This window comes from Meles meles, chromosome 9 (assembly GCF_922984935.1).
Source record: "Meles meles chromosome 9, mMelMel3.1 paternal haplotype, whole genome shotgun sequence".
In the NCBI taxonomy this organism is placed as follows: Eukaryota; Metazoa; Chordata; class Mammalia; order Carnivora; family Mustelidae; genus Meles; species Meles meles.
Genome location: NC_060074.1, coordinates 70,942,650 through 70,970,168, shown reverse-complemented (window position 1 = coordinate 70,970,168; position 27,519 = coordinate 70,942,650). Strand labels below are relative to the sequence as shown.

Sequence of the window (27,519 nt, the reverse complement as noted above, 5' to 3'; positions counted from 1 at the left end):
TACAGTGATCCACTACTTTAGTCATAATTCCAATTACAGTGAATATTCATTGGTAAATATTTTCATATTTATTGGTAAATAACAGATATTTGTAGAAACCAATAAATAGTGTTATTTTGAGTTGGATTTTTCTTTTGTTTATATTTGCAATTTTGAGTCTTATTTAGTAATCTCTATGTAACTTTGACAAAGTGTTATAAACTTTGACAAAGTTTTATAAACTTTGGGTAGATATTACTCATTTATAATGTTCATAATATGCTATACACTATAATGCTCTTAACGTTCATAATACACTAACAATCCTATTCATTGCCACTATCTCACTCCTGTTGCTATTTTTAACTGAGTGAACAGAAATAAAATTTGAGAAAGATTTGAAACACAGAAATAGTGTCTCCTAAGGTCTTGGTTCCCTTATCCCATTTCCTAATCCCCAGACAAGCTCTTCTAAAAATATTAAAGCCTATAAAGATGCATGGCTGAAAAACTGCTTGATAATTAGAGCTAAAAGCTCACTGGTCAGCCAAGCCTTGACAAAAAGCATGTTTGAATTTAATAAAAGTACATTTGCATAATTAATACACTATAATAAGACAATGTGTAAATTTAGGATATTTTGTTACAGATGATTAGTATGTGCCTACTGAGAAAAAACTCATTACTTGAGAAACAATATTTTCCATTACTAAAGAGAAATCTGCTTTCTGTAAATGAGAAAATTATTTGAGGCCAAACATAACTATAATAAACATAAATGTATGTATTATTTTAATACTTTATGTTTTATGAAGAATTAAATATTTAATTATTATAATTTTTTAAAAGGTATTATGGCTAAAAAAATGGGCAAATAACTATGTGAAATACCTCCTGGCTATCCCATGATATACATGCCTAATTCCAATGTTATTTTCATTCTCAATATTTCAGCAAGGCTATATGTAGTTCTCATAAGCCATTAATGTAAATGCTATTAAAGAATAATCAGATCTGCTCAAATTAGGTTGTTATCATTTACCAAGGTGATAGGTTCTGACTTCAGAAAGGTTGCTGACCATATATGACCACTAAGGACTAATGTTTGACTTATAAATTCTAATTTCATCTTTGGCACACTGAGGAAAGAGATTAACAATTTTATCCACATCAAGATGCTTGTTTTGAAGAATTGATTCCATCTCTTTGAATAGGTCTTTCTCCAGTTTCTTCATGTTGTCCAACAAGATTTTGGCTTTTTCCTGAACAATTAAAAATAAAAATAAATAAACACATACACATACACGTACAAGTCTAGCCAAATTCCAGCTCACCTCTACAGACAAGATTTGTTCATCCTGTGTTCTGCTTCTAGTTTGGTTCCCCTCCTCTTATTCTTCAGATATAGAAGGAATGAAATTCTTTGGGAAAAATCATTGTTCTAGATTGAGTTAACGGATTAACCCCAATTTACTAGATATTTTAAATTGAAAATAGATAGAAAAGATAAGAATAGTTGTGTAGGATTAGTCTATAAGCAAGAAACCTAAAAGACAAATAATAGGACAATTGAAATTATGAAATTGTGTATGGAGAAGGTTGCTAAAAATTGAGGCTAAGATTTTTATGAAGTTGGAGCTTCTATATTTAAAATCAATATTATCAGATTAAACAAAGGAAAAAGAGCAGCAATATTCAACGGAAAGAACAACTAAAAGAAAAGACATTTTATTGATGATTCCTCCCTGTGATTTCTCTGTTTCAAGAAGGAGGGTAGGGGAACAGTCATGACTTTTACAGAATAAAGCAATTTTTAAGTTATTGATGAATTATCATAACCAGTTATAGAATAGGTATTGAAAGGAAAAGTATGTAAGAAGAAAGTTATTAGAAAATAAGGATAATTTTAAAAATCTGAACAATTATGGGGCAGAACTCCACAAGACAAAGATTCTTAACCTTAATGTGGACTTTAAAATAAAATTGTATTGACTTTTTCTGAAGAAACACTACATTACATAACAGTGGGAAAAATGTATTTTGTCTACAAATGGCATTGGAATTATTAGTCAGCTCTTGGAAAACAAAGACTAGGATCCCTACTTCATAATATACACAAAAATAAATTTCACCAAATTAAAGAACTAAATATTTTTTTTCAAACACACATATATATACTGGAAGAAAATACAGAAGTTATATTTATTTTGAAGTGAGACTGGCCTTTTCAAGCATAAAATCAAGATGCCTTAAAGGAAAAGACTAACAAATGTAATTGACTAACCATAAAACAATAAACGGAGATGAAAAATTTGCAATATAACAAAGACTCAAAATTCACATATTTTTGCCTCTTTGAGGCAAAAGACAAAAACAACCAAGAAACCATTGAAAAGTAGGCTAAGGAAAAGAAGCAGCATTTAAGTCATTTAAGAGGAAATACTAATGGCCAATAAACATATGAGAAGATTTCTAACCTCATTAATAATCAAGAAATGTAAATTAAGGGGCACCTGGGTAGCTCAGCTGGTTATATGGCTGCCTTCAGCTCAGGTCAAGATCTCACTTAGGGTGCTTCTCCCTCTTTCCTCATCCCTCCCCACCACTCATGCTCATGATCTCACACTCGCTCTCTCTCAAAATCTTTTAAAAAATGTAAATTAAAAGTCAGTAGCATTAACTCTCTCTAAGACATAAAAGTAGATTAGAGCCAGAGAAAGACAAATAACATAAGATTTCACTTAGATGTGGAATCTAAAAACCAAAGCAAATGAATAAACAAACAAAAAGCAAAAATAGACTCATAAATACAGAGCAAACAGATTGATGGTTGCCAGAGGAGAGGGGAGTGAGGGGGAGCAAAATGGGTGAAGAGGAGAGGGAGATACAGATGTCCAGTTATGGAATGAATAAGTCATAATGCATAAAAGGCACATAAGGAATATAGTTAATGGTATTGTAATAACATATGGTGATAGACGGCAGCTACACTTGGGGTGAGCATAGTATAATGTACAAAATTGTCCAATCACTATACTGTACACCTGAAACTAATGTTAACATTGTGTGTCAACTATACTTAAATTAAAAAAAAATAGACTAGAACCCAGCTCTTTGACACTTCTTCCCTTAAATTCTATTCTTTCCACTGCTTTCTGTTGTCAATCTAACATTTAATGCCTATTAAAGCCTAAAATAGTAACAACAGGTTTTAAATTTTAATTTCAGTATTGCTCAGAAAACTGTCAATCAGCAATTTAATGAAATAAAAATTTAATAATAAGTCTACAAAACCAGCCTTCCAGACGCAGTATTAAGGGGGAAAGGAAGCTGACAACTCTTGAGAACTATAGTAAGCAATTAGTGCAGTGTGGAGTCTGCTGAGGGAAGTACAAGGGAAAATCCCCCCAGAGCCGACAGTCTTGAAACACATCACTGAAGAACTTGAGCAAGAAGAGCCAAAGGGCTCATCATTCTTCACAGGGCTGTGCTGAGTCTGGAGGGTAAGCCAAGCCCACACAGTGTATGGCACCATGGCCAGTGGACTGTGCTCTCATCAGCACATGTGATGGGCTTCTAAGACAAACTGCTTGCCTCTCACTCCATGCCACCAGGCTACAAAAAGTGTTTATGCTCTAAGTTTTTGTTTTTCATTTAAAGATTTATTTGAAGGAGGGGAGGGGCAGAGGAAGAAGAAGAAAGACTCTTTAGCAGACCCCTTGCTGAGCATGGGGTCCACACATGGCCGATGCTGGGCTCCATGTCGGGCTCAATCTAATGACCCTGAGATCACGACCTGAGCTGAAACCAAGAGTCAGATGCTGAACTGACTGTGTCACCCAGGCATCCCCAGAGTCAAAGTTTTAAGTGAAAGCAAAGTAGCCCAAAATAAATTAAGAATAGTGTCAAGAATTCACAGCAAATAGCAGGTCTGGACAAAACTCTTTGCTTTTAAGTGTAAGCAAAGCAGGTGGGGGAATGGCAACTGTGCCAACAAACTACAGACAAAAGTAAGTAAATAATTACCTGAAGGACAATTAATTTAATTAATATTACATAGAAAGAATGTATATGTATATACATATATGTATATATAATATATATGTATATATATTGTGTATGTATATACTTTGTATATACATATAGAGTATATGTATATACTTTGATGAATTAAAAGAAATTATAGGCGATAGAAATCAGGAGCTGGTATAAACAGGCAAGAAAAGATAGAAGATGGCCAATCTTTTCCTTCACTGAAGGAAATGACTTGATGGTTCTGTAAAAAAAAAAACAAAACTTTGGGTAGCCCTTCTATTTCCTTCTAGTCTATCTTTTAATCTCTGGGGTAGAGAGGGAAGAGGGCAAGAGGGCTGAAGAAGTATGGATATTATAAAATTGTCAATCTATATGTGTATCTATCTGTCCCCCCAAAAATATATCTGCTTATTTCTAGAGATGAGATTTTAGAGGATATGTTAATCTTCTATAACGTTTACATTTAAAAATCACAAGCATTTATCACTTTTTTAAAACTCCAATTCATTATTTTAAGTCTAAGAGGTGTTAAGCACCTTCCATTAAAATTAATAGAAGTCGCTTAACCAACTGAGCCACCCAGGCACCCACCCCTCTAAGGCTGGGTGCCTGGGTGGCTCAGTTGGTTAAGTGACTGCCTTTGGCTCAGATCATAATCCTGGAGTCCCAGGATCGAGTCTCACATCAGGCAGAGCCTGCTTCTCCCTCTGACACCCCCTCATGCTCGCTCTCTCTCTCTCTCAAATAAATCAATAAAATCTTTTAAAAAATTAATCTAAGGCTCTATATGATTAGGAACATTATGTAAGAGACCGTGTTAACTGCCCTCCAGTAGCTTTGTCATTTTGGTGTGAGATATAAACGAAATAAGCTGCTTAAACTACCTAAGTCTCAGATTCCTTATCAGTAAAATGGATATAATAATAGTAGCTACTCACAAAGAATGTGAAGATTAAATAAAATATTCTGCATAATGGTACCATGATGCTGGTGGATAGTAAGTGCTCAGTAAATGTGAGGTACTGTTACTACATTTAATACATTAACTTTCCCTAAAAGATTCACAGTGCATTCTTTTTTTTTTTTTTTAAAGATTTTATTTATTTATTTGACAGAGAGAGATCACAAGTAGACAGAGAGGCAGGCAGAGAGAGAGGGGAAAGCAGGCTCCCTGCCAAGCAGAGAGCCCGATGCAGGACTCGATCCCAGGACCCTGAGATCATGACCTGAGCCAAAGGCAGCGGCTTAACCCACTGAGCCACCCAGGTGCCCTCACAGTGCATTCTTAACCACTATTTTTAAACTTCGGTTACAGCTCCATAATCTAAACATCTAAACGATTTTTAAACCTATTTTTAGATGAAGGAAGGAAAGAAAGCCAAAATTCTAAAGTTCAAAATGTGGATTGAATCATACTTGAAACTATTCTTAATGACAAAACAGAATATAATTTAATCATACCTCTTTTTTATCTATTACTTCCAATGCCTGTTGATGTTTTTGGTAGAGTGGGTGTCTTCTGTCAGGCTTAAACTGAAAACGTGGCTTCTTTTTAACTGGATCTTCATGTCCAAATGTTGGTGAACTCGTATCCAAGAGTTGTGGAATATTTGGTACAAATATGAAAGGCTTAAAAATGGATCTAGAAGAAAAAGTCTTCATTAAATTGGCTTGTGGGGATATAAAAATATTTAGCATCATTCTAAATCTTTTAAGATTCCCTCTAGTTTCTATTAATTTCTTACATATTAGTTGTTCCTGTCATACTAGTTATACCCATGTCTGTCTGTCTTGGTACACTGGGCTCTTCTTTGGGGGTGGGGAGCACACTTTTTTTAGCCCTGTATTCCCACGAACCTAACAAAGGGGCTGGCACAGAAACAGTCCCAAGTGAAATTATAGTTCATCATTTTCTACTGCAAACTCCACAGCTGAAGGGTAAGAACAATCCTCAGTGTTACAGACTGAGGATTAGGATTTGGAAAGAAAAAGAGCAGCAGTATTAATAAGATATTCATGAGTCTCATCGATCTTGAAAATGTCTTTACTAACACAAAAGACCATAATACCATGAGATAGTGACTATAAGATCATTTCTAAATGTAGTGCACATTAAGTTCTATGAGAGACACTAATGACTAAAGATAGTCTGTACAAATCCTATTTGAGATATAACTTCAACTACTGATGGTTTAAATTTTATATGCATGTATTTTCTAGATATGAGTAGATAAGTAACCACCTAACTCTGGCACAACTACATCATTTAATCTTTTTACTGTTATTAATCATCTAATATTGTAATATTGAATCTGCAAAAGAAAACCATCTACTTTACTTTTCTTGACAATTTTAAATATATGTGGGGGAAGAGAGTAGGGATAACTGCATACAAGAATCCGTTAACATATTATAATATTGTACTATAAAAATGAAAATAGCTATGGCAGTTATGTACATGTGGAAATGGAAGACTACATCCTGAACAGAAAATGCATACAAAAATTATTGTCATATTTGTGTAAGAAAAATTTAGCCTGGCAAAATCACCAAAGACTAGTGACTACCCTACTCCCTGACCCCTTGCTGGTTTATAATATTTTATGACTTTACCTCTCAGGATCAGGAGTCCCTGTAAAGAAGTGAATGCAAGGAAGGCTGGAGTCTTGAGGTAAAATAGAAACCATGCTTGCAGTGGTCAGGAATTCTCCCTCCATATTAATGCCACTTGGTTTATCTCGGAGAATGTCCATCATTGTTTCAAAAGTTATATTTCCTAGGGAAATCATTTATAAAAATCATCAAATACAAATGAATTTGTAGACTGATATACTATAAATATGAACTGCTTTCTCTATTGATAGTATATAACATGAGATAATGATCTAGGTATAAATTAGATATTGACTACAAACAAACCTTGTATCATAACTATTAGATTAGTCTTATTCTGCTGTTGTAAGGAAGATTTTTCAGAAAAATATAAAATACAAAGTCTCAAAACCACTTATCAGGTAAAATCGTAACTTCCTAAGGAGGAATAAAAAATGCAAAATACGCTCAGTCTTGTCCTTGATAAAAAATTTTTAAGGTGTATTTAGTTAGCAATGCAGTATCAGTAACTACTATCTGAGCCTATCCATTCTGTGAACCAAATATTAAGAGAATATTGTGCTTGGTTTCCAAAATTATACAAGATGTTCTTTATAAAATAACCTACTACTTTTCCTTTAATAATTTCTGTACCTGACATTAATAACACGTGAATTGTAACCAGAGTGGGAATGAAGGAGACAAAACATATTATTGGTTAATGGAATCTTTATGAACATAATTCTGCTGGGCTACTTAAAAAACTTAAAGGCCATTGTGTGTAATGAAAATAGATGGTATTATATTTTGTTTTCTGTTTTCATATGTGAAGTTTGATATTTTAAGTTTATTTTAGAAAAATAGAAAGATATCTATTTTATCTCTTCAGCAAACACAACATGACCATTGTTATAGAGAGTCTCAGAATTCCTTATTTGCAAGGCATTTCCACCAAAAAGTTTAAAAATCATGCCTTCAGACAGCTCTGTTCCTTGCTGTACGTTTCTGTAGTCAAAGATGTGGCTCAGGATATAACTACCTCATGACAAGATGAATAATCTTATCCCTACACAATGAGTCCTCCAAAAGTAGCCCAAATACCTTCTTTTAACATGTCATAATTCTCTTCCCAAAAATTTGACTCTCAATTCCTCATGAATCAAATTAAAACTCCTTCAAATCAAAACTTTCCATTAAGCTTAATTGAAATAAGCTTTTTCTTTCCTATAAGCATTCCTGATCTTTTGTATATTTTGGTCCTATCTCTGCCATTAGATTATAAATTCTCTAAAGACAAGAAGGGATTATTTTCTCTTTAGTTCTCATTCATTCAACACATACTAACTGACCATCTACTAAATGCCACACACTGTCCCAGGAAATAGAGACAGAGACAGGCAGATACCTACGTACTTTGGCATAGATATGTAGCTCTATGAATGTAAAGTAGTGAAAGTCCCCTGGTCCAATTTCAGTTAGGGTGACCACAGTTAATTCAAAAAAGGATCTTTCCTGAAGAGTTTCAGAATAGGTTTAAAAGCCTTCCTCTGATAAATACAAGAAATTTTCATTATCAAAAGAAAATGGCACTAGAAAATAGCCTTTTAAAGCAGCACATTTAAAATGAGAATCAAAATTTCTTGGTAAATAGTAGAGGAAAGGACTGATTGGGTCTTTAAAATGAAAATAATATTTCAAAAATAAATTTACATAAGCTTATTGTTAACAAAATTTAGGTTAGAATTTTGATATGCCAATTCTTAAAACAATGAATAAATCCAATATAATTTTTCCAACAAGAGTGGTAAGAGAATGTAACTTTAATGCAACATGATCATAAAAATAATTTTTTACAATTACTTATTTGAGAAAGTGAGAGCATGAGAGGTGGGGCAGTGGGAAAGGGAGAAGCAGACTCCTCACTGAGCAGGAAGTCTGACTCGGGACTTGATCCCAGGACCTTGAAAGCATGAACTGAGACAAAGGCAGATGGTTAACCGAACGAACCACCCCCCTCCCGCCCGCCCAAAACATACTAATTTAAGACGGTGTCTGATGAAGCTAGTTTGTGGATGTCAGTTGGTCACTTTCTACTGTCTGCTTTCTCTTTGTTTTCAGTCACTTAGTCTTATTCCTTGGCATGTCTGACAATTTTTTATTGAATGTTGGACACCATCGATGAAAGTTTGTAGAAACTATTCATGATGTTTTCCTCAACAGAGGATTTAATTTTCTTCTGGCAAATAGAATATAAGTAGATTCTCTATTGATCCAGTTGAGACTGGTCCATTCCCTACTGTAGCTTTTCTGGGGTCTTGACTGAAAGCCTGGGGTGTTCCCCAGGCCTCTTCCTGCTTGGCTGTTAGATCTAAGTTTTGTCCCTAAGGCCGTGTGAGATTCCCAAATCTCTACTTAGCTTTTTAGGCTCTTAGAAACTACTTCTGTCTTGATTCCTCAATGTCTCATCCTACATCCGTGCTGCTGAGAAGTCAAAAATTGCTTTAAGGAGAAATTGTGACATAGAAGGTCTTCTCAAAGTGTAGCTAATCTTTTCTCAATCTCTTGGATCTAGGCTCTCATGTCTTAACAGTTTTGGGTCCTCACCTATACCTTCAAACGGTGGCTTTTATTCCTCCGGCTTTTATAGTTATTTTTGGGGGGAGGTTAGTTGATAACCAGAAGAAGAAATCCAGCTCAGTGGCTTTTAACCACTCCACTACTGAGTCTCCCATCAGTCCCTTTTTACCCTCAAGCAGTATCAGTTTTTCAGTAATAGTAATGAACATGATAGACTGTTGATAGATACTGTAAAATGTACAGTTTAAAAAAACATAAAACATATAGTTCCTGCCATCAGATATTTTCAGGTACTTTATATTGGCAATGTTTGATTATTGCATTAAAATTAATTCTAAAGAAACAACTTTCATTTAACACAGTTGGTTGACCACAGGTATGTTTCCTCTCTCCGAATACCCTACTACAATGAAGTAAAGGAATAAGAAAATGAAATAACTCAAAAAGACAAAGCATAAAAAGCAAAAATTTCCTCCCCCCCATAATTATATATGGGAATAATGAAAAGAAAAAGGCTTACAGCAAGTTTGTACTCAAAATGTGATGCTATGACATTTCAAATTAAAATAAAATTAACTTATAAAATAATCTAATGCTACACCCTCAATCATATATGTTACCAAGTGTTTCATGTTAATAGCAAATTTTCCATTTCTCCTTAGGATAGTTATGACTTCAAATTCAAGAAAGATAATTTATAGATAACTTATTATAAGAACAAATCTTTCATTTTGAGAAAATGCAGGAAGAAAAAAACAGAGTATATCTGAAAACAGCCCTTAACATTAAAACTAAACAATAAAGCAAAAGCCTACCATCCACACCTGTCTATCAGACACATAGCTTCTGCACCTAGTGAGATTTTAAAATGATTCAAATCTAAATTCGTGTAAGTGGCAAGTTTTAATGAAAACAGTGTCAGAACCATAACACTGCAATAATACAGGTATTATGAAAATGTTTTCTGTATTCAAAACCTACAATTCTCAAAATGAAGGGAGGATTTACATGATCACTTGAGAAGGATAGCTGTAAGTAATCCACTAGCAAGCATTGAATAAGTACTGAGACTGCAGTAGCAGGGTTCAGTAAAATGAATGCAAAACACAGGGTGCAATTTCACCGCAATTTAAACTAGTTATTTAAAATACATGAGTGAATATAGATACAATTTGGATATACATGCAGCACAGTTAATAGCTATCAGGTAGCTGGGAAGGAGAAAAAGGTAGGCTCTTCCATCTAGAAAAATCGTAGGAAAAATTAACTATAATGTACTACTAGACAATTTTCTATGAAAGTATTGGAAAGACATTTATTCTTTTGGCAAAGCACAGAAAGCTGGATGAACTGTACTTTATATTTGGGGAGGAAAAAGAAGTTTCATGTCAGATGCAACTCTTGCTATAATCATGTATGCATTTTAAATCTATATATAATCCTGCTATTTTGTAGTTAAACATAACAGAATTAATTTTAATGATGCAGTGGCTAATTAATCTATAATTACCTCTATTTTTTCTTTCTTTTGTCCGATTACCCTGAACCCTAGGATTCTTGATATTTTCCTCTCGACCTTAATTACATGTTGTTATTCTTCATTTTTTAAGGAATACTTCATAATTTATGTCCTGAGCCTCTAAGTTTATTGCCAGAAAAAAGAACACAACAGCAATCTTTGTTAAATTATCTGGAAGTTACAATTTAATTTAATTCAACTAACAATCCTTTGTTAATTAAAAAATACATATTAAACACATGCAAGACACTGAACTAGGTACTGAGAGAAATATAAGCTCAAGTAAGAGAGTCCTTTTTTTTCAGTTTCATAGAGGAGATAAATGAAGAGCACAGTTTCCTCGTTTGTGAAATGAAGATAATACCTACTTCACATAGTTTCTTAGAGAAGATAATGCAATCACTTAGCACAATGTCCAGCCCCTGATAGCTTTTAATAAATGGGAATAGGTACTGGTGCAACTACTACACAGTCTCTACTTTCACAATAAGCCTAAAGTTCCTTAGAATAACACATTTTAGCATTTTCTACATATCCACCCACATGGGGAAAAAAAGGCAGTTTAAATAACCTATTTATAAAATGACTAACATTAAGAAATCTTATTTTAAAAAAAACCTTTCAAATGATAAGACATTCTTCTGGAAAGCAAAATATAAAATACTAAATATTTAGAAAACAATGACATTAAGGCATTCTAAAACCATTGTCACAAACTTTTTTCTGTCATACCAAATAACTAACAGATTGCTAATGTGTTTAATGAATACCTAAGAAGCAAATATCAATCATTGCTTTGTCTTCCAATAGTTTCTTTCTGATTGGTTTACAGAGCCATTACAACTCTCAGGTGAAGGAGCTTAGTCACATATTTTGAAATATTAATGGAATGACCCATTTAGTAGTTAACTGCCACCCAATAATCTAAATAGAAGGTACTTTTCTGGAGCTATCTGGAAGCAAAGGGACAAAGATTCACTAAAAGTTTTTTTAACAGTTAGTAGTAACCAAATATAAAAATGGGAAAAGATATATTAATAAACGGGCAATTTAAAAATTACAACTTTTGGGGACACTTGGGTGGTTCAGTTAAGCATCTGCCTTTGGCTTAGGTCATGATCGCAGGGTCCTGGGATGGAGTCCCACATGGGGCTCCCTGCTCAGTGGGGAGCCTGCTTCTCCCTCTGCCTGGGCTCCCTCTGCTTGCATGCTCACTCTCTCTAATAAATAAGTAAGTAAGTAAATAAATAAATAAAATTTTAAAAAACAAAAATTACAATTTTTCAACAAACATAAGAATATAAGGGTACATAAGAATATGTCTAATCTCACTAATAAGAGATTCTATTTTAAAATAACATGCCATTTCTGCTACAAAATTCTTCTTTTTTTTTTTTAGATTTTATTTATTTATTTGACAGAGATCACAAGTAGGGAGAGAGGCAGGCGGTGGGGGGGTGGGGGGGAGCAGGCTCACCGCTGAGCAGAGAGCCAGATGCAGGGCTCGATCCCAGGACCCTGAGACCATGACCTGAGCCAAAGGCAGAGGCTTTAACCCAATGAGCCACCCAGGCGCCCCTCTGCTACAAAATTTTATCAAGGTTGAACAAAAACAATACCCTATATTGATAAATATATTAAAATGGCACTCAAATATTGCTGATGGCAATTTAAATTGATGCAACTTTTCTGGTGGTCATTTTGGCAGTGTGTTTCAAAAGCCTTAAAACACACGTATATGCTTTGAACCTACATCCTACTTCTAGAAACATATTCTAAGAAAATAGTCAAGGATGGGAACATAAATAAGCTATAAGCATATAATTTTCAATAATGAAAAACTAAAAACCTAAATAATGAGAAATTTGTTAACTAAATTAATTAATCCTTACTATATGATGATTAAAATATAACCACATGGAAATAAGATATCAAAATAATAGAAAACTGTGCAACTGTTAAAAATATGACAAAACTGGGGCACCTGGGTGGCTCAGTGGGTTAAGCTTCTGCCTTTGGCTCAGGTCATGATCTCAGGATCCTGAGATCCAGCCCCATACGGGCTCTCTGCTCAGCAGGGAGCCTGCTTCTCCCCTCTCTCTGCCTGCCTCTCTGCCTACTTGTGATCTCTTTCTCTCTGTCAAATAAATAAATAAAATCTTTTTTTAAAAAATGACAAAATTGGGAATATATCAAAATAGAATTATCTACATTGTGTATTGCTAACTAAAGAAAAGTTGGGGTGCCTGGGTGGCTCAGGGGTTAAGCCTCTGCCTTCAGCTCAGGTCATGATCTCAGGGACCTGGGATCGAGCCCCACATCGGGCTCTCTGCTCAGCAGGGAGCCTGCTTCCCCGCTTTCTCTCTGCCTACTGTGATCTCTCTCTGTCGAATAAATAAATAAAATCTTTAAAAAAAAAAGTTATATGCAGAACAATGTGTATGGCATACTACCATTTCTGTAAAAAAAAGAAAAAATTACATATGCATATTTGTTTCATTAAGCATATATTATGTCTAGAAGAATATATAAGGGATTGCCTATGGAAAAAAGAAATTAGGGAGAGGATCCTATCTAAGAATAAGATATGCATACACCCTGTGTACCTGTGGACTCTGAATCATGTGAATATATTTCTATAAATACAATAATGTCAAAGAATATTAAGGGACATAGGAAGGAGCTCTGCTTTCTAATTAAGCCAAATAAGCTCCTATCAGACCAACCCTCCCTTAAATAACTATAAACTTGGGACAAAATACAGACTACCTGAAGCAGTGAAAAAAAGCAGGAAAATTCTGGAAGAAGACATTTGGAAGATGGGATGAAGCGCAGGATAAATTCACTGTTTTTGTTTTGGCTTTAGCCCAAGGGAAGGCCTCAGTCAATGCTGTGCAATATTGTGCAAGTTTTTACAGAAAACTTGGGCTTTCTGGCCTGAAGAACTAGTAGAAGTCAACCACCTCTACTAGAAAGTGAAGGAGGACTCTCATAAAAGACAGAGTTAGAGAGAAAACCCCCCAAATTCTGTGCAAAAACAAAACAAAACAAAACAAAACCCTGACCAAATTTCCATCTGTTTTGTGAATCAGCATGTGTGGCCGACTGCAAGCAGCACAGGGAAAGATAAAAGAACTGAGCTGAAATTTGAGCTGCCCACCAGAAGAGTTTGCAGGTTGAGTACAAACAGTGAAATTGTCTAAGCAGACAGCTATCAAGAGTTATTCCTTTTTAAGTGAGTTGTGGTGGCTTGTGGCTTTCAAGGAACTAGTTCATTTCCTCAAAGTTTGTGGGATTATCCTCCTAATGCTGGTGGGGTAGATAATGATATTTCTTTACCTGACATATAACTTGTGTTGTCTTCCTCTTTTTCTTTGTCAAACTGTCTAGGGTGTATCAATTTTATTGATCTTTTCGAAGAACCAGGTTTTAGTTTGATCAATTTTCTCCATTGTTTTATTTTCAATGTTATTGATTTCTGCTTTTATCTTCATTATTTCCATCCTTTTCCTTGATTGGGATTTTTGTTTGTTTTTGGATGGCTTGTTTTGTTTTGTTTCGTTTCTGGAGGTGAAAGTTTAGGTTTATAGTGTTGAGACCTTTCTTATTATCAACTATAATCATTAAGTGCTATAAATTTCCCTATAAGCACTACATTTGCTTCATCCCACAAATTTTGGTATATTCATTTTCACTTCATTCCCCTCAAAATATTTTTATTTTCCCCCTCTATATCTTTTCTAATTTCCCTCAAGACTTTTTTGACCCGTGAATTTAAAACGTGTTATGTAGTCAAATAAATAAGTAAAAACAAAACAAAACAAAAACGTGTTATGTAATTTCCAAGTATTTGGGGACTTTCCAGATATCCTTCTATAATTGATTTCAAATTTAATTTCATTATCACCAGAGAGGCCACACTTTGTTATATTTCTTTTAAATTGGGTAAGATTTATGACCCAGGATATGGACAACCTTGGTATATATTTGATGTGCACTTGAAAAGAATGTATATTACACTGTTGTTGGGTGGAATATCCTATAAATAATGCATTAGATCCAGTGGTTGATGGTACTGTTTAGTTTTTTTATATCCTTGCAGATTTCCTGTCCAGTAGTTCTGATAACTGAAAGAGAAGTATTGAAGTCTCCAGTTATAATTGTGAAATTGTCTATTTCTCTTTTCAGTTCTATCAGTTCTGGCTTCATATATTTGGAAGCTTTGTTGTTAGATGCATATATATTTAACAGGGAGACATAATAATCCCATTAATATGATCTATTTTGATTATGTAGTATCCCTCTTTCTCCCTGGTAATTTATCTTGCTCTCAAGTCTAGTTCATCCAATATTTATATAGCCAATCCAGCTGTCTTTTAATGAGTATTTAAAAGATACATCTTCTCCCATCCTTTAACTTTACATTTCAAGTTAGTTACTGATATATAGCAATAGCTGAGTCTAGTTTTGTTTTGTTTTATTTTTATTATATTATTTGTTTTTGTTTATCCTTCAGGTTTTTTGTTCCTCTATTTCCCCTTTCTCACCTTATTTTTGAATATTTTCTTTGTATTCTATTTTATCTGTTAACTTTTTTCTATATCTTATCATGTGGCTTCTTAAAAAGTTGTCCTAGGATTACAATATACATACTTAACTTTTCCAATTACTAGAATTAATATTTTAAAACTTCAAGGAGGATGTAGAAATCTTACCACCATATAGGTCCCTATGTACTCCCCTCTTTATACTGAGGCTATTCTTTGTATTATAGGAAATATATTGTTGTCTTGTAACTGTCAGACATATTTTTAAAGTCTTAAGAGGAGAAACATAGTATTATATTTACCCAGATATTTCTCATTTCTGCAGGTCTTTCTTCATTCTTAAAGTTCCATGTTTCACTGTGATATCATTTCCTTTATATCTGAAAAGCTTCCTTTAAAATTTCTTTTAGAGCAGGCTATTGGCAACAAAGTCTCTTAGTTTTCCTATATATCAGGATATTTTTATTTCTCCTTCATTCCTGAAGAATATTTTGGCTGAATATAAAATTCTGGGTTGACTTTCCTTTTAGAATTTTAAAAAATGTTGTTTCACTGCCTTTAGGCATCCAGGGTTTATAATGATAAACTCCCAGAAATCATTTTTTACCTGTATGTAATTTGTTTTCCTTTAGCTGCTTTCAGATTCTTTTGTCTTTGGTTTTTAGTGCTTTGTGCATTAAGACATGGATGAGTTTATCTTGTTTGAGATTTTCAAATTCTCCTGAATCTTTTTTTTTTTTAAAGATTTTATTTATTTGACAGACAGAAATCATATAGGCAGAGAGGCAAGTATAAGAGAGAAAGAGGGGGAAGCAGGCTCCTCGCTGAGCAGAGCCCATGTGGGGCTCGATCCCAGGACCCTGGGATCATGACCTGAGCCGAAGGCAGAGGCTTTAACCCACTGAGCCACCCAGGCGCCCCAAATTCTCCTGAATCTTTAAGTCTTTTGTCATTTTGACAAGGTTTCAGTCATTATTCAAAAATTTTTCTGCATCATACTATTCTCTCCTTCTGAGACTCTAATGACATGAATTTTAGACATCTGGGTACTATTCCACAGTCCCTAAGACCCTGTTCTTTTTGTTTGCTTGCTTCAAATTCTGTTGTTCAGATTAGATAATTTCTTTTTTTTTTTTTTAAGATTTTATTTATTTATGTCAGAGAGAGTGAGCAGAGACAGACAGAGTGGCAGGCAGAGGCAGAGGGAGAAGCAGGCTCCCTGCCGAGTAAGGAGCCCGATGTGGGACTCGATCCCAGGATGCTGGGATCATGACCTGAGCCGAAGGCAGCTGCTTAACCAACTGAGCCACCCAGGTGTCCCAGATTAGATCATTTCTACTGATCTATCTTCATGTCCACTCTTTCTTCTGTCATCTCCATTCTGCTATTGAGCCTACTGAGTTAATTTTTTACTTTGGTATTGTGTTTTCCAATGATAAAATTTCCATTGAACTATAGATTCTAATTAAAAGGCAGAACTTATTAGAATGTTTTAGACCAAACTATATGGTTTTTGTAAGAAATGCACTGATAGTCTGAATACTGATAGCTTGAAAGCAAATGATAAGTAAGTATATGTCATGTAAATAGTAAGCAGAAGACTGGGCTAAAATTGACTTCAAGAAAATGATCATTACCATGAGAAATAATGTTTCATAAAAGTAAAAGGACCAATTTACCAGGAAGACATAACAATTATAAATGTGTATGTACTTAACAATAGAGCTTCAAAATACAAAGCAAAAACACACACTTCCATAAACATAATTGGAGATTTTCACACTCCTCTCTCATTCATATATACAACAATTTAAAAAAATCAGTAAAGGCAGAATGATCACAATATCCAGAAGGATCACTTCCCTTACAAATGGTACCAAGCTAGCCCTAGAGTAAAAGCTACTCTAGAGCTATCCTGGCAGGCCTAAGAGAGATGACACTGTTCTGCAGGTTACCTAACTAATGTAAGTCCAACACTCTTTAAAGGAATAAAACAAAATCCAGCATGCTACAAATAAAATCTACAATGTCTACTATCCAATCAAAAATACCAGACACACAAACAATCAGGAAAATTTGAGCCCCAAACCAGAAGAAAATCAGAATAACAGAAACAGATCCAGAAATTGCAGAGATAATGGAGTTAGCAGACAATGAGGCTAAAACAGTTATTATAAAACAGGTATGTGCTGAATATGTTCACTGAAGAAAAACATGAAAGTTAATGAATACAGAAGTGGGAAATATACACAAAAGGTACCAAATGGAACATATAGAGATAAAAAACATAATATCTGAAAATGATAGTATCACTAGATGAGATTAACAGATTAGATAATGTAGAAGAAAAGATCAGTGAACTTGAGGACATAACAATAGAAACTATCCATAGTAAATGTAGAAACTACATCCTTTTATCTCAATGTCCACATAACTTAAATGTTTTCAATGGCAATTACATGCAGATTCATTATAGCAGATTTCTCATTTGGATAGGAAATTTGAGTAAAATCTGAGTATCTGTCATATCAAATATTCACACAGTGACTATAGAGACACAGGTATGCTGAGATCCTATGTGATTTACTGGTTCAACCAGGTTTGTTTCTCAGCACAGCACAGGTAGCCCCAGCTGAGCATACCAAATACATTTAACTCTGAGTTCAATCTCTCACCAGAGACTGTGCTGACCCATAGCCTGAGACAACAGACAGCTCAATTTCAGGCTGGGATTCTTGGAATGGAGCAGAATGGCATTTTTCAGATTCATAATCTTGGTAAGTAGTCCAGTTCCTGCTCCCCAAACAGGTCTCCACCTAGACACCTATATTCTCATGGATGTTAGAACTATCCTTTGACACTTATATTTGGTCCAGAACCCTTTCTTTGATACAGATGGAAGGACTGTGTGAGAAAGAGACACCTCAAATCTTGCTAATACTATGGGTTCTCTCTTCATTTTGGGTAGTTTGTAATTTCCTTTTCTTATGTTCAAACCTAACTATATATATCCTTAATGTTTAAGTATTTTATTCAATATCTCTAAAATTGAGGAGAAGAGGTAATTCTTACATCTGCTCATGTTGTCTTCTCAACTAGTTCTAGATATAACTTTTTTAGTAAGAAAATAACCAATAAGAGTATTATCAAAAGACAAATTAAAGAAACCTGTCTCCATGTTCCAATAATTTCTGAGAAGAAAAACAATCCCAATTTTATTTAAGCATATTAGTAAAAACTGAAAAAATGGGTCTGAGGATGTGAATCTAAACTTATCCTTCAAAAAGAATTATTACCCTCTCAGAATTATATAGCACTTCACTCATCTCAAGAAAAAAAGCTTGTATTAGTTTACAAAATTTCAGTTTAATAAAAATATCTTCACTAAGAATAATTCCTTCAAAACCAGATTTTATCATCCCCACATTATACCCAGGCAAAATACAATTTTTCTTTTTTTTTTTTTTTTAAAGATTTTATTTATTTATTTGACACAGAGAGAGAGCACAAGTAGGCAGAGAGGCAGGCAGAGAGAGAGGAGGAAGCAGGCTCCCTGCGGAGCAGAGAGCCCAATGTGGGGCTCGATCCCAGAACCCTGAGATCATGACCCGAGCCGAAGGCAGCGGCTTAATCCACTGAGCCACCCAGGTGCCCCAAAATACAATTTTTCATTCTGATATTATTTCAATGATAAAATTACCTTTGTGTTTATTCAGAAGCTTGTAGCCTTCACAGTATCTGCCTGGTGAAATCATCATCTTGGCTGTGTCAAGATACGAGTATGCTGCAGCAAAATCAAACTCCTTTTTACCATCCCACCAACCTTTCCGCTTAGCATAGTTTCTCATGTCTGGATGCTCCCGATCAATTTTGGTTGTTACAGAAAGCTGATTAGAAATATTACGAATGCCCTCTATTTTCAAAGAAAAAGAGAAGAAGGGAAAAGAAAAATCACGTTTAACATGTTGTATTTATCTGTACATTATGATTCTTAATCACTATTTAAATGTGAATATAGACTTCTAAATTTTGTATCATGTGCATCTCATCTATTACATACTCAAAAAGATAAATAGGGGTGTTTGGGTGGCTTGTCAGGTAAGTGTCTGACTTTTGACTTCAACTCAGGTCATGATATCAGAATCATGAGACTGAGACCTGCATCAGGCTTTGCACTGGGTGTGGAACCTACTTAAAATTTTCTCTCTCCCTCTGTTCCTTCCACCCACCTCTGCCCAACTTGCACTCTTTCTCTCTCTCTCCACCCCCCAAGAAAAGATAAATGGATTCTTTTTTTGTAAGAAGTAATACAGAGCTCCGGTGTACCCATTACACAGTTTCCCCCAATGGTAACATCTTGTATAATAGCACAGCTAAACTACTGGTATCAACATGTCAAGATCAGAACATTTCCCGCTCCACAAAGATCACCCATGTTGCCCTCCTATGACCACACCCCCTTTATGTGCCCCCACTAAACCCTCATTAACCCCATGCAACCACTAGCCCGCTATCCATTTCTATTACTGTCATTTCAAGAATATTATACAAATGAAATCATATAGCATATAACCTTTTCTCTTTTTTCACTTGATATCATTCTCTAAAGATTCACCCAGGTTATTACATATATTAATAGTTCATTCCTTTTTATTGCTGAGATTATTCCATGGTATGTACCGGATTGTTTAACCATTCACAAGTTAAAGGACATTTGAGTTGTTTCTAGCTTTTGGCTGTCATGGAGAAAGCTGCTATAAATATTTGGGTACAGGGGCGCCTGGGTGGCTCAGTGGATTAAGCCGCTGCCTTCGGCTCAGGTCGTGATCTCAGGGTCCTGGGATCGAGCCCCGCATCGGGCTCTCTGCTCCGCAGGGAGCCTGCTTCCTCCTCTCTCTCTGCCTGCCTCTCTGCCTACTTGTGATCTCTCTCTCTCTGTCAAATAAATAAATAAAATCTTTTAAAAAAAAATATTTGGGTACAGGTTTTTGTGTGCATGTAAGTTCCTGGGATAAATGCACAAGATTGCAATTGCTGGGGGACACGGTAGTTTTGTATTTCGTTTTTTAAAAAAGCTGCCAAACTATTTTCCAGAGTAGATATACATTCTTACCAGCAATGATTAAATGATCCTTCTCCACCTTCTCACCAGTGTTGAGTAGTTCATCTAAAAATTTCAACTCTTCTGGTATAAGTACAGAGACACCTCATTGTGGCTTTAGTTTGCATTTCCCTAATAGTTAATGATATTGAACATTTCATATGCTTTTTTGACATCTCTATATTCTCTTAGGTGAAATGTCTCTTCTTGTCTTTTGTCCATTTTGCTAGTTGGATTGTCTTTTTACCATTGAGATTTGAGATTTTTAAATATATTTTAGATATTAGTCTTTTGTAGAAATTACTTTTCAAAAATTAGTCATATATAAGTTTAGAACAGAAATATAAGACTCCCCAAAATATCATGGCAGTAAGTTATAACAAAATTGTCAACTAAAATACAAAGCAGAAGAGAGAATGAAAAACTAGTTCTAAAGAGACCATAGTGAATGAAATAGATCATGAAAAATGAAAATTGATAATGTTTTAAAATCAGTTTAGAATAAAGTCTGCTAAGTAGAAATCAATTAAATTACTCTAACAAAGTCATACTTGGGATAGTCTCACTACAAAAAGCAGAATAACGTCATGAGAGAGTCAGACACGGAAGAAGAGTTTTCCATCTATAGATAATTTGCTAAAATTTAATGTAGTTCTTAGGCTCATATAGTAATTGGAAGAGAAACCAGTTGGCAAAATTAATCTATAACTGGATAATCACACTCAATGCGGGTGTTCATTTTGAATATCTAGGTAGGGCTATCTTTCTCAACAGAATACATTATTCATTTCTCTCTTGCATTTAGCACACTTAATAAAATAAAGAGTGCTAGTGGTACAATCAGGCCAATTAGAAAATAAGAAAATAAATAGTCTAAATTCAATTTTATGTATTAAGCAAAATAAAAACACACACAATATAAAATAAAATGTCATCAAAAGAACTGGCAATGATTGATTTTGAAAAATAACATCTACATCCTCCAAAACTCAAGGCTAACTTCATGAAGACTTTCTGAATTTCTCCAGCCCACAGTGACTTTTCCTTTCTCTAAATGTTCACAGCATCTATGTGCCTGAGTCATTCAGACACCATTTAATATTTCACATGTGCAAATTATCTCCCCTGCAAAACTAGGAGATCCAGGAGGCAAGTCCATAAAAGTACATGATCATGCTTGAGTATAAGGCTGTACTCTAATGAAAGAATATTGAACTGAGAGTCAGGATGATTTAAATTTAAATTTAAAGATTTAAATTCTTTCAATTGCTGCCTCAAGTAAAGCACTTCACATCTCCAGATTTCCTTACTTGAAAAATAAAAGGAATATATGGTCACAAAGAGACCATAAAAAAATGCAAAGCATCCTAAAACAATCAAATTGTGTTATTTCACTCAATGTTTACACTTTACTATTGTATCAACATATTCTTTCCAGCCACTAGCTGACAAACTCCAATCCCCACAAGCACTCCCCTTTCCTCACCTCCATATCCAGATGCAATAAAAATTTTGAGTTCAGGCCAAAGTTAAAAGAGGAAGAAACGGCAAGGGGTTATCAAGAACTGGGAAAGTACTATAACAGTCAAGAGAGGCAGCACAGAAAATATATACAGGTTACATAAAATTATTATCATAATATGAAAAATAGAGAACACCACCTTTTTCTCTTTTTCAGAAAAGCTCTTTGTAGCGCTTTCACTGTTAACATTCTTTCAAATTTTTTCATTTCCCCTGCAGATCCACCCTTCATTGCACTGGATTATAAATCTTGAGAAACAATTAAATACAATGTCTGTAGTTAAGGGGGTTATTTTATTAATTATAAGATTTTTTTTTTTAAATCATGAAAAGTTGTCCATACCTTGTACTTTTTCTGCAGCCCAGTACTTTCCTGCAGTCTCCAGAATCCAGGCTTCCTTCCTATCAGCTATCAGGAAACTATTGTGATAGCTAAATACCATCCTACCCTCTGAACAATTTCCACCCTGGCCGTATTTTTCTAATAGATCAACAATGACATTGAGGGCTTTTTCAGCTGTATCAGCTCTTTCAAGGCCAAGTCTAAAGTAAAAATATAAAAGTTTTCAGATTAAAAGAAATTTCCATCATTTCCCTTAAATAATTTCATGCACATGAGAGTTTTTGTTTATATTCAAAGCAAAAGTTCTTTCAAGTTAATGGATAAACTGAAACCCAACTTCTAAGCCATCCTTCTAAAGTCAGTTTGGAATCATGAAAACAGTGTTTGGAATCATGAAAACAGTCTTTGGAATCAGATCAATGTTCAAATTCCAACTTGGTAATTTATTGGCAAGTTGCTGTATCTCAGTATCTCATCTATAAAATGAGGATAATATTTAGCCCATGAGGTTACTGTGAGAATTAATTAAGGTCTGATAAAATGTTAGGTACTATTTTACATAATTCACATAAAAGAATCATAATTTTCAAGTCCTTCCCTTCTCCCAATTAATGATCTTTGAATCTACAAATTACATGCCTATATAAACATACTTTGGAGATATTGCAGGTTCAGTTTCAGACCACTGGAATTAAATGAGTATTGCAAAAAGTGAGTCGAATGAATTTTTTGATGCTCCAGTGCATATAAAAGTTATGTTTACACTATACTATAGTCTATTAAGTGTGTAACAGCATTATGTCCAAAAGGCAATTACATACCTTAATTCAAAAATAAATTGAAAAAGACTTCATTGCTAAAAAATGCCAACCGTCACCTGAGCTTTCAACAAGTTATAATCACTAATCACAGATCACTATAACAAATAAAATAATAATAAAAGCTTTGAAATATTGTGAGAATTACCAAAATGTGACAGAGACGCAAAATGAGCAAGTGCTGTTAGAAAAATGGTGCCAATAGACTTGCCTAACATAACATTGCCACAAACCTTCAATTTGTAAACACTGCAGTATCTGTGAAGTGTAATAACGCAAAGCATAACAAGATGAGGTAAGTCTGTACTCTGAAGAATTTTAACACAAACTATAAAGTATCAATGTCCAAAATATGGGAAAAAGAGGAAACTAAAATTTGTAAGAGTTTTAGACAAGTTCCGTACTGAAAAAGTGTAATTAAAAAATAACCTGACAAGGTCCATGCCCAGTAGCGCCTCTTCATCACAAACTTCTTCTCTTCCCCATACAGCTTCATTTCCAATGCAAACTCCATGCTCATTGGCTCCCATTTCTGCCCCCCATAACCAAGATGGGCGACTAAGGACAACAGCATATGTTTCAGGAACTTGATCAATTTCTATGTAAGTACACTGTAAAGAAAGTCATAGCAACAAGCATAAAACCAAAAAAGAAAAAGTTATCAAGTTCAGAATCTTAAAAATAAATCAGAAGATATGCCCACTATGAAATAAAGTATAACTAACTTAAAATTTTCAATAATAAAGTTACTACCCTTAAAATATATTCAGAATTGACCCTAAAGCTTTTATTCATTCAAATATTTATTAAGCATCTACTACAAAGTAATCTGCTAAGAGATATATCAGTTATAAAGATGAATCAGGTATAGATCTTGCTTTCGAGAAACTAAGACTTGTACACTAACTAAAATACAACAAAATGTAAAGTATAAGGGCTGTTAAGAAAAGTAAAAATGACACATTAATGTAAGCTCAGAAGAGAGATGGTTTCTAGGTATAAATCTTGAAACATTTTGTAGAGGAAGATATATTCAGTTGAAGCTTAAAGGGATTGGATCTCAATCTCAACGTCCAGTATTTCTTAATTAGTGACATAGGTCCCATATGGTAGCCCTTATATATGAAAGAATTCCTATAGAAGCCTATGTAATATGTAGAAGTCACCCATCTGGTGTGTCCACCATGGTGAAAAGAATAAGAACCACTGGTTTACAGAATATGAGAAATTTAAACATAAAGAGAGAAAGTAGAAATGGATCCAAGATAATAAATAGTTTCAGCAAAAGAAAAAAAAGGTCTGTATACAGAAAACATCTAATATTTAATATATTTTAGTATTCAAAGTATCAATAAAATGAAATCTAAAAAATGCATAACTTAGCAATAAAAGCATAATGAGAAACTTTTAAGTTCCTTGTTGAATGGATTTTTAATAAAAATTTTCAAAGGATCCTTTAATTAATGTGTATACTACCAAATGACTGCATAAAATGCATGTTAGTAATGTTATTGCAGGGCCCATAAGACTGGAATGACTTTCCCTATTCTACACCAATCAGAATACCTTCTGTCCATCAAGCTCCAGCTGAAACCCCAGCACCTGATGATCTGATCTCTATCAAGGATAGAGATCCTTGATCTCTAGTCTGAATGAACTGCTCCTTCTCCACTGTTGTCACAACTTGTTGCTCTTACTTACATTAGTATTTAAATCACCCTACCTTATAATGGGGTTAGTTATATATACATCCCATTCCTCTACTAGACTCTAAGCTCCTGGAAGACAGAACTAGTTTTGACAGAAGGCTTTAAATCCCTGCTCTATTTGACAAGCTTGAGTATGATACACATTCAAATGTTTGATCAAAGAATTAACAACTATTTTTATTGTTATTTAAGCTTCCTCCAAATCATTGAAATAAAAGACCAGAAATCTAGTTCTGACTGAAATTATTTTTCAAATTTAAATCCTTACATTTTTAACTTCCATAGTCCCTGCCAAATACCTAGCTAATGATTTTTTTAAGCTGGTTATGATATTTTTAAAGAAAACAATTGTCAAAAAAACATGTACTTCACCTACCTGAAGATGTTCTCTCAGGTTATCATGAACTGCAGCAGGAAAATAAACCACCTCCTGTACTTCATCGCACAATCTATCTGAATTTTTTCCAAAAATAATCCTGTTACCAACAGTTGCTGGAGGTAATGCCACAAAAGTATCACAGGAACAAGGTTCCATCTTTTTTTAAAAAAACTAAAAAAAAATAGAAGATTCAAAATAAAAGGAGAAAAACATTTTTAGTATATAAAAAGCAAAGAATTTAACTTGATAACCAAGGGATGTTACTGCCATACCTAATACAGGATGTTCATTAAAGTTTTAAACTTAATACTGAACTACAAAAATCAGTAAGAAAACGACATGAGAATGAATCTTGTACTACAAGAATCAGTAAGAAAATAGCAATCACCAGTACTTTCTTCTAGTCTCTAGATCAAATTTATCCTCTAAGATCTTCCTTCAGGAGAGGGGATCTTTCACTATTTCCATATTTGAGAACCCCTGAACTTAACTCTACTGAAGACCATATCTATGTACACATACAAGTTTCCATATTTGTGCACATATGTGTCTCCTTTTGGACAGTAAGATCCTTGAGGGCTAGGAATATGTTTTATTAATCTTTGTATTCTCATCACCTGAACTTATGAAAAGACCCAGTATTTCCTCAGACAAGAAGAATACACAGATTATAACACTGAGAAGACTAGAATTTTAAAATAGTCTCTGAAACAAATACAAAAACATGTCAATAAAATTCCAAATTGTTGATATTTCCAGGAAGAAGTTCATATACATAACTCTGTAAATCCTAATTGTAGAATTTAGTATCAAGATTGTGTCTTCAGGAGTGCCTGGGTGGCTCATTAAAGCCTCTGCTTTTGGCTCAGGTCATGGTCTCAGGGTCCTGGGACCCAGCCCTGTATGGGGCTCTTTGCTCAGCAGGGAGCCTGCTTCCCTCTCTCTCTGCCTGCCTCTCTGCCAACTTGTGATCTCTGTCTGTCAAATAAATAAAATCTTTTTTAAAAAAAAAGATTGTCTTCATTTTTAATTTGGAAAATCTTAAATCTTCAATTTTCGTAGAATGTATTTGTTTCCAGAATGGATAGATTTAGAGTTTCCTGCTTTCCTTTATTTTATAATGCCCAAACTTTAAAATGGCTTTACACAAACAGATGCTTGCAATTTAAAAACAAAATGTAAATCTAACAAATGTTTCATTCAAAAAACAAAATGAGTCAAGTAAGAAACACCTTTAGCCTGAAACTCCTAGGATTTTTCTCTTTTCCTCCGTTATAGATGGTTCCTCAGTTATAGGCTAGCTGCTGTTTTCTGTGTGAATTTCAGCCTTTATATCCTGGATCGCCTTCTCTTTGTGTTCCAAAGCTATTTCTACCACTGTATAACCTCGGCGGGCTATTTACTCTCTATCGAAGCCCTCTGCTTCACCAGTATGTATCTCAGGAGGCTGTTACTAGAATGTAATAAGACAGTGTGTAAAACTTCTTTTGCGTAGTGCCTGAAACATATCAGACACGCAAAAGAAAGTTGTTAGTTATTACTGGACAGAAGAGTAAATTTCTCACAAAAGGTTTATTCTTGCTATCACACCCACTGCCTCCCTGAGGACTGGGTTGGTGGATCCCCTAGAGCCATAGTAGCCACGTCCACTAAAAACCCTGGGGCTTCAAGGGCTGTCAAGCTGCACTAGATGATCGGTGCTAACTGGGTTCAGACGAGAGGCTAAGGAAGCACGCCACCACCTAGCCCATTTAGAAGGGCAAGGTTTGAGAGCCCTTACGAACTCCAAGTACGCGTTCATCATTCAGCAAATGTTCACGAACATCTTTCTGCGCCAGACACCGTACAGCTGGTGACAAAATATAATTCTCGCTCTTGTGGAGCTGGCATTCTATTTTATATGCTTTAGTTCACCAACCGTTTTCCGAAACATCACATCGTTTGATCCCTACGAACGTACTACAGTTTGGGCAAGAAATACTGTTTTCAGAGTAAGTCGGTACGGAAAACTTCATGTAACTAGAGTCAGAGACCACAGAATAAAGGGCTCGAACTTCAAACACCCTTCCCACCCAGCATGCACTCCACACACCAGCTGCGGGCGCTCGGCCCGCGGCCCGCAGCCCGCTCACCTCAGACCCCGGGCCCCTCCCGCAGCCCCACAGTCCGCCCGCGCAGCCCCCAGTCCCGCCCACGCAGCCCCCAGTCCCGCCCACGCAGCCCCCCAGTCCCGCCCACGCAGCCCCCCAGTCCCGCCCACGCAGCCCCTAGCGGTTCCCACTTCCCACCTCCGCTACGCAAGCACCTCCCCACTCATGCCCCTCCCCCGGCCTAGGACCTACCCTCAATGAAAGGGGGAAGGGCGTGCTGCGGTAGGCGGAGGCGCTAGTCGCCGGAAG

General features: G+C 35.0%; 1 protein-coding gene across 3 annotated transcripts; it reads right to left on the bottom strand.

Moving 5' to 3' along the window:
* SCRN3 (secernin 3) lies at window positions 1-27,519 on the bottom strand. Of its 3 annotated transcripts, none has more exons than XM_046019661.1 (8): window positions 27,463-27,519; window positions 25,118-25,291; window positions 23,462-23,643; window positions 22,215-22,414; window positions 18,950-19,162; window positions 6,628-6,790; window positions 5,476-5,656; window positions 1-1,241 (listed from the first exon to the last, which is right to left on the bottom strand). In XM_046019661.1, exons 2-8 carry the CDS (start codon window positions 25,274-25,276, stop codon window positions 1,071-1,073), a joined length of 1,269 nt encoding a protein of 422 aa, XP_045875617.1. In that variant the 5' UTR covers window positions 25,277-25,291; window positions 27,463-27,519; the 3' UTR covers window positions 1-1,070. The 3 variants fall into 3 exon arrangements, with proteins under 3 accessions (XP_045875617.1, XP_045875618.1, XP_045875616.1); XM_046019662.1 differs by lacking the exon at window positions 27,463-27,519 and adding an exon at window positions 27,409-27,424; XM_046019660.1 differs by lacking the exon at window positions 27,463-27,519 and adding an exon at window positions 26,353-27,194.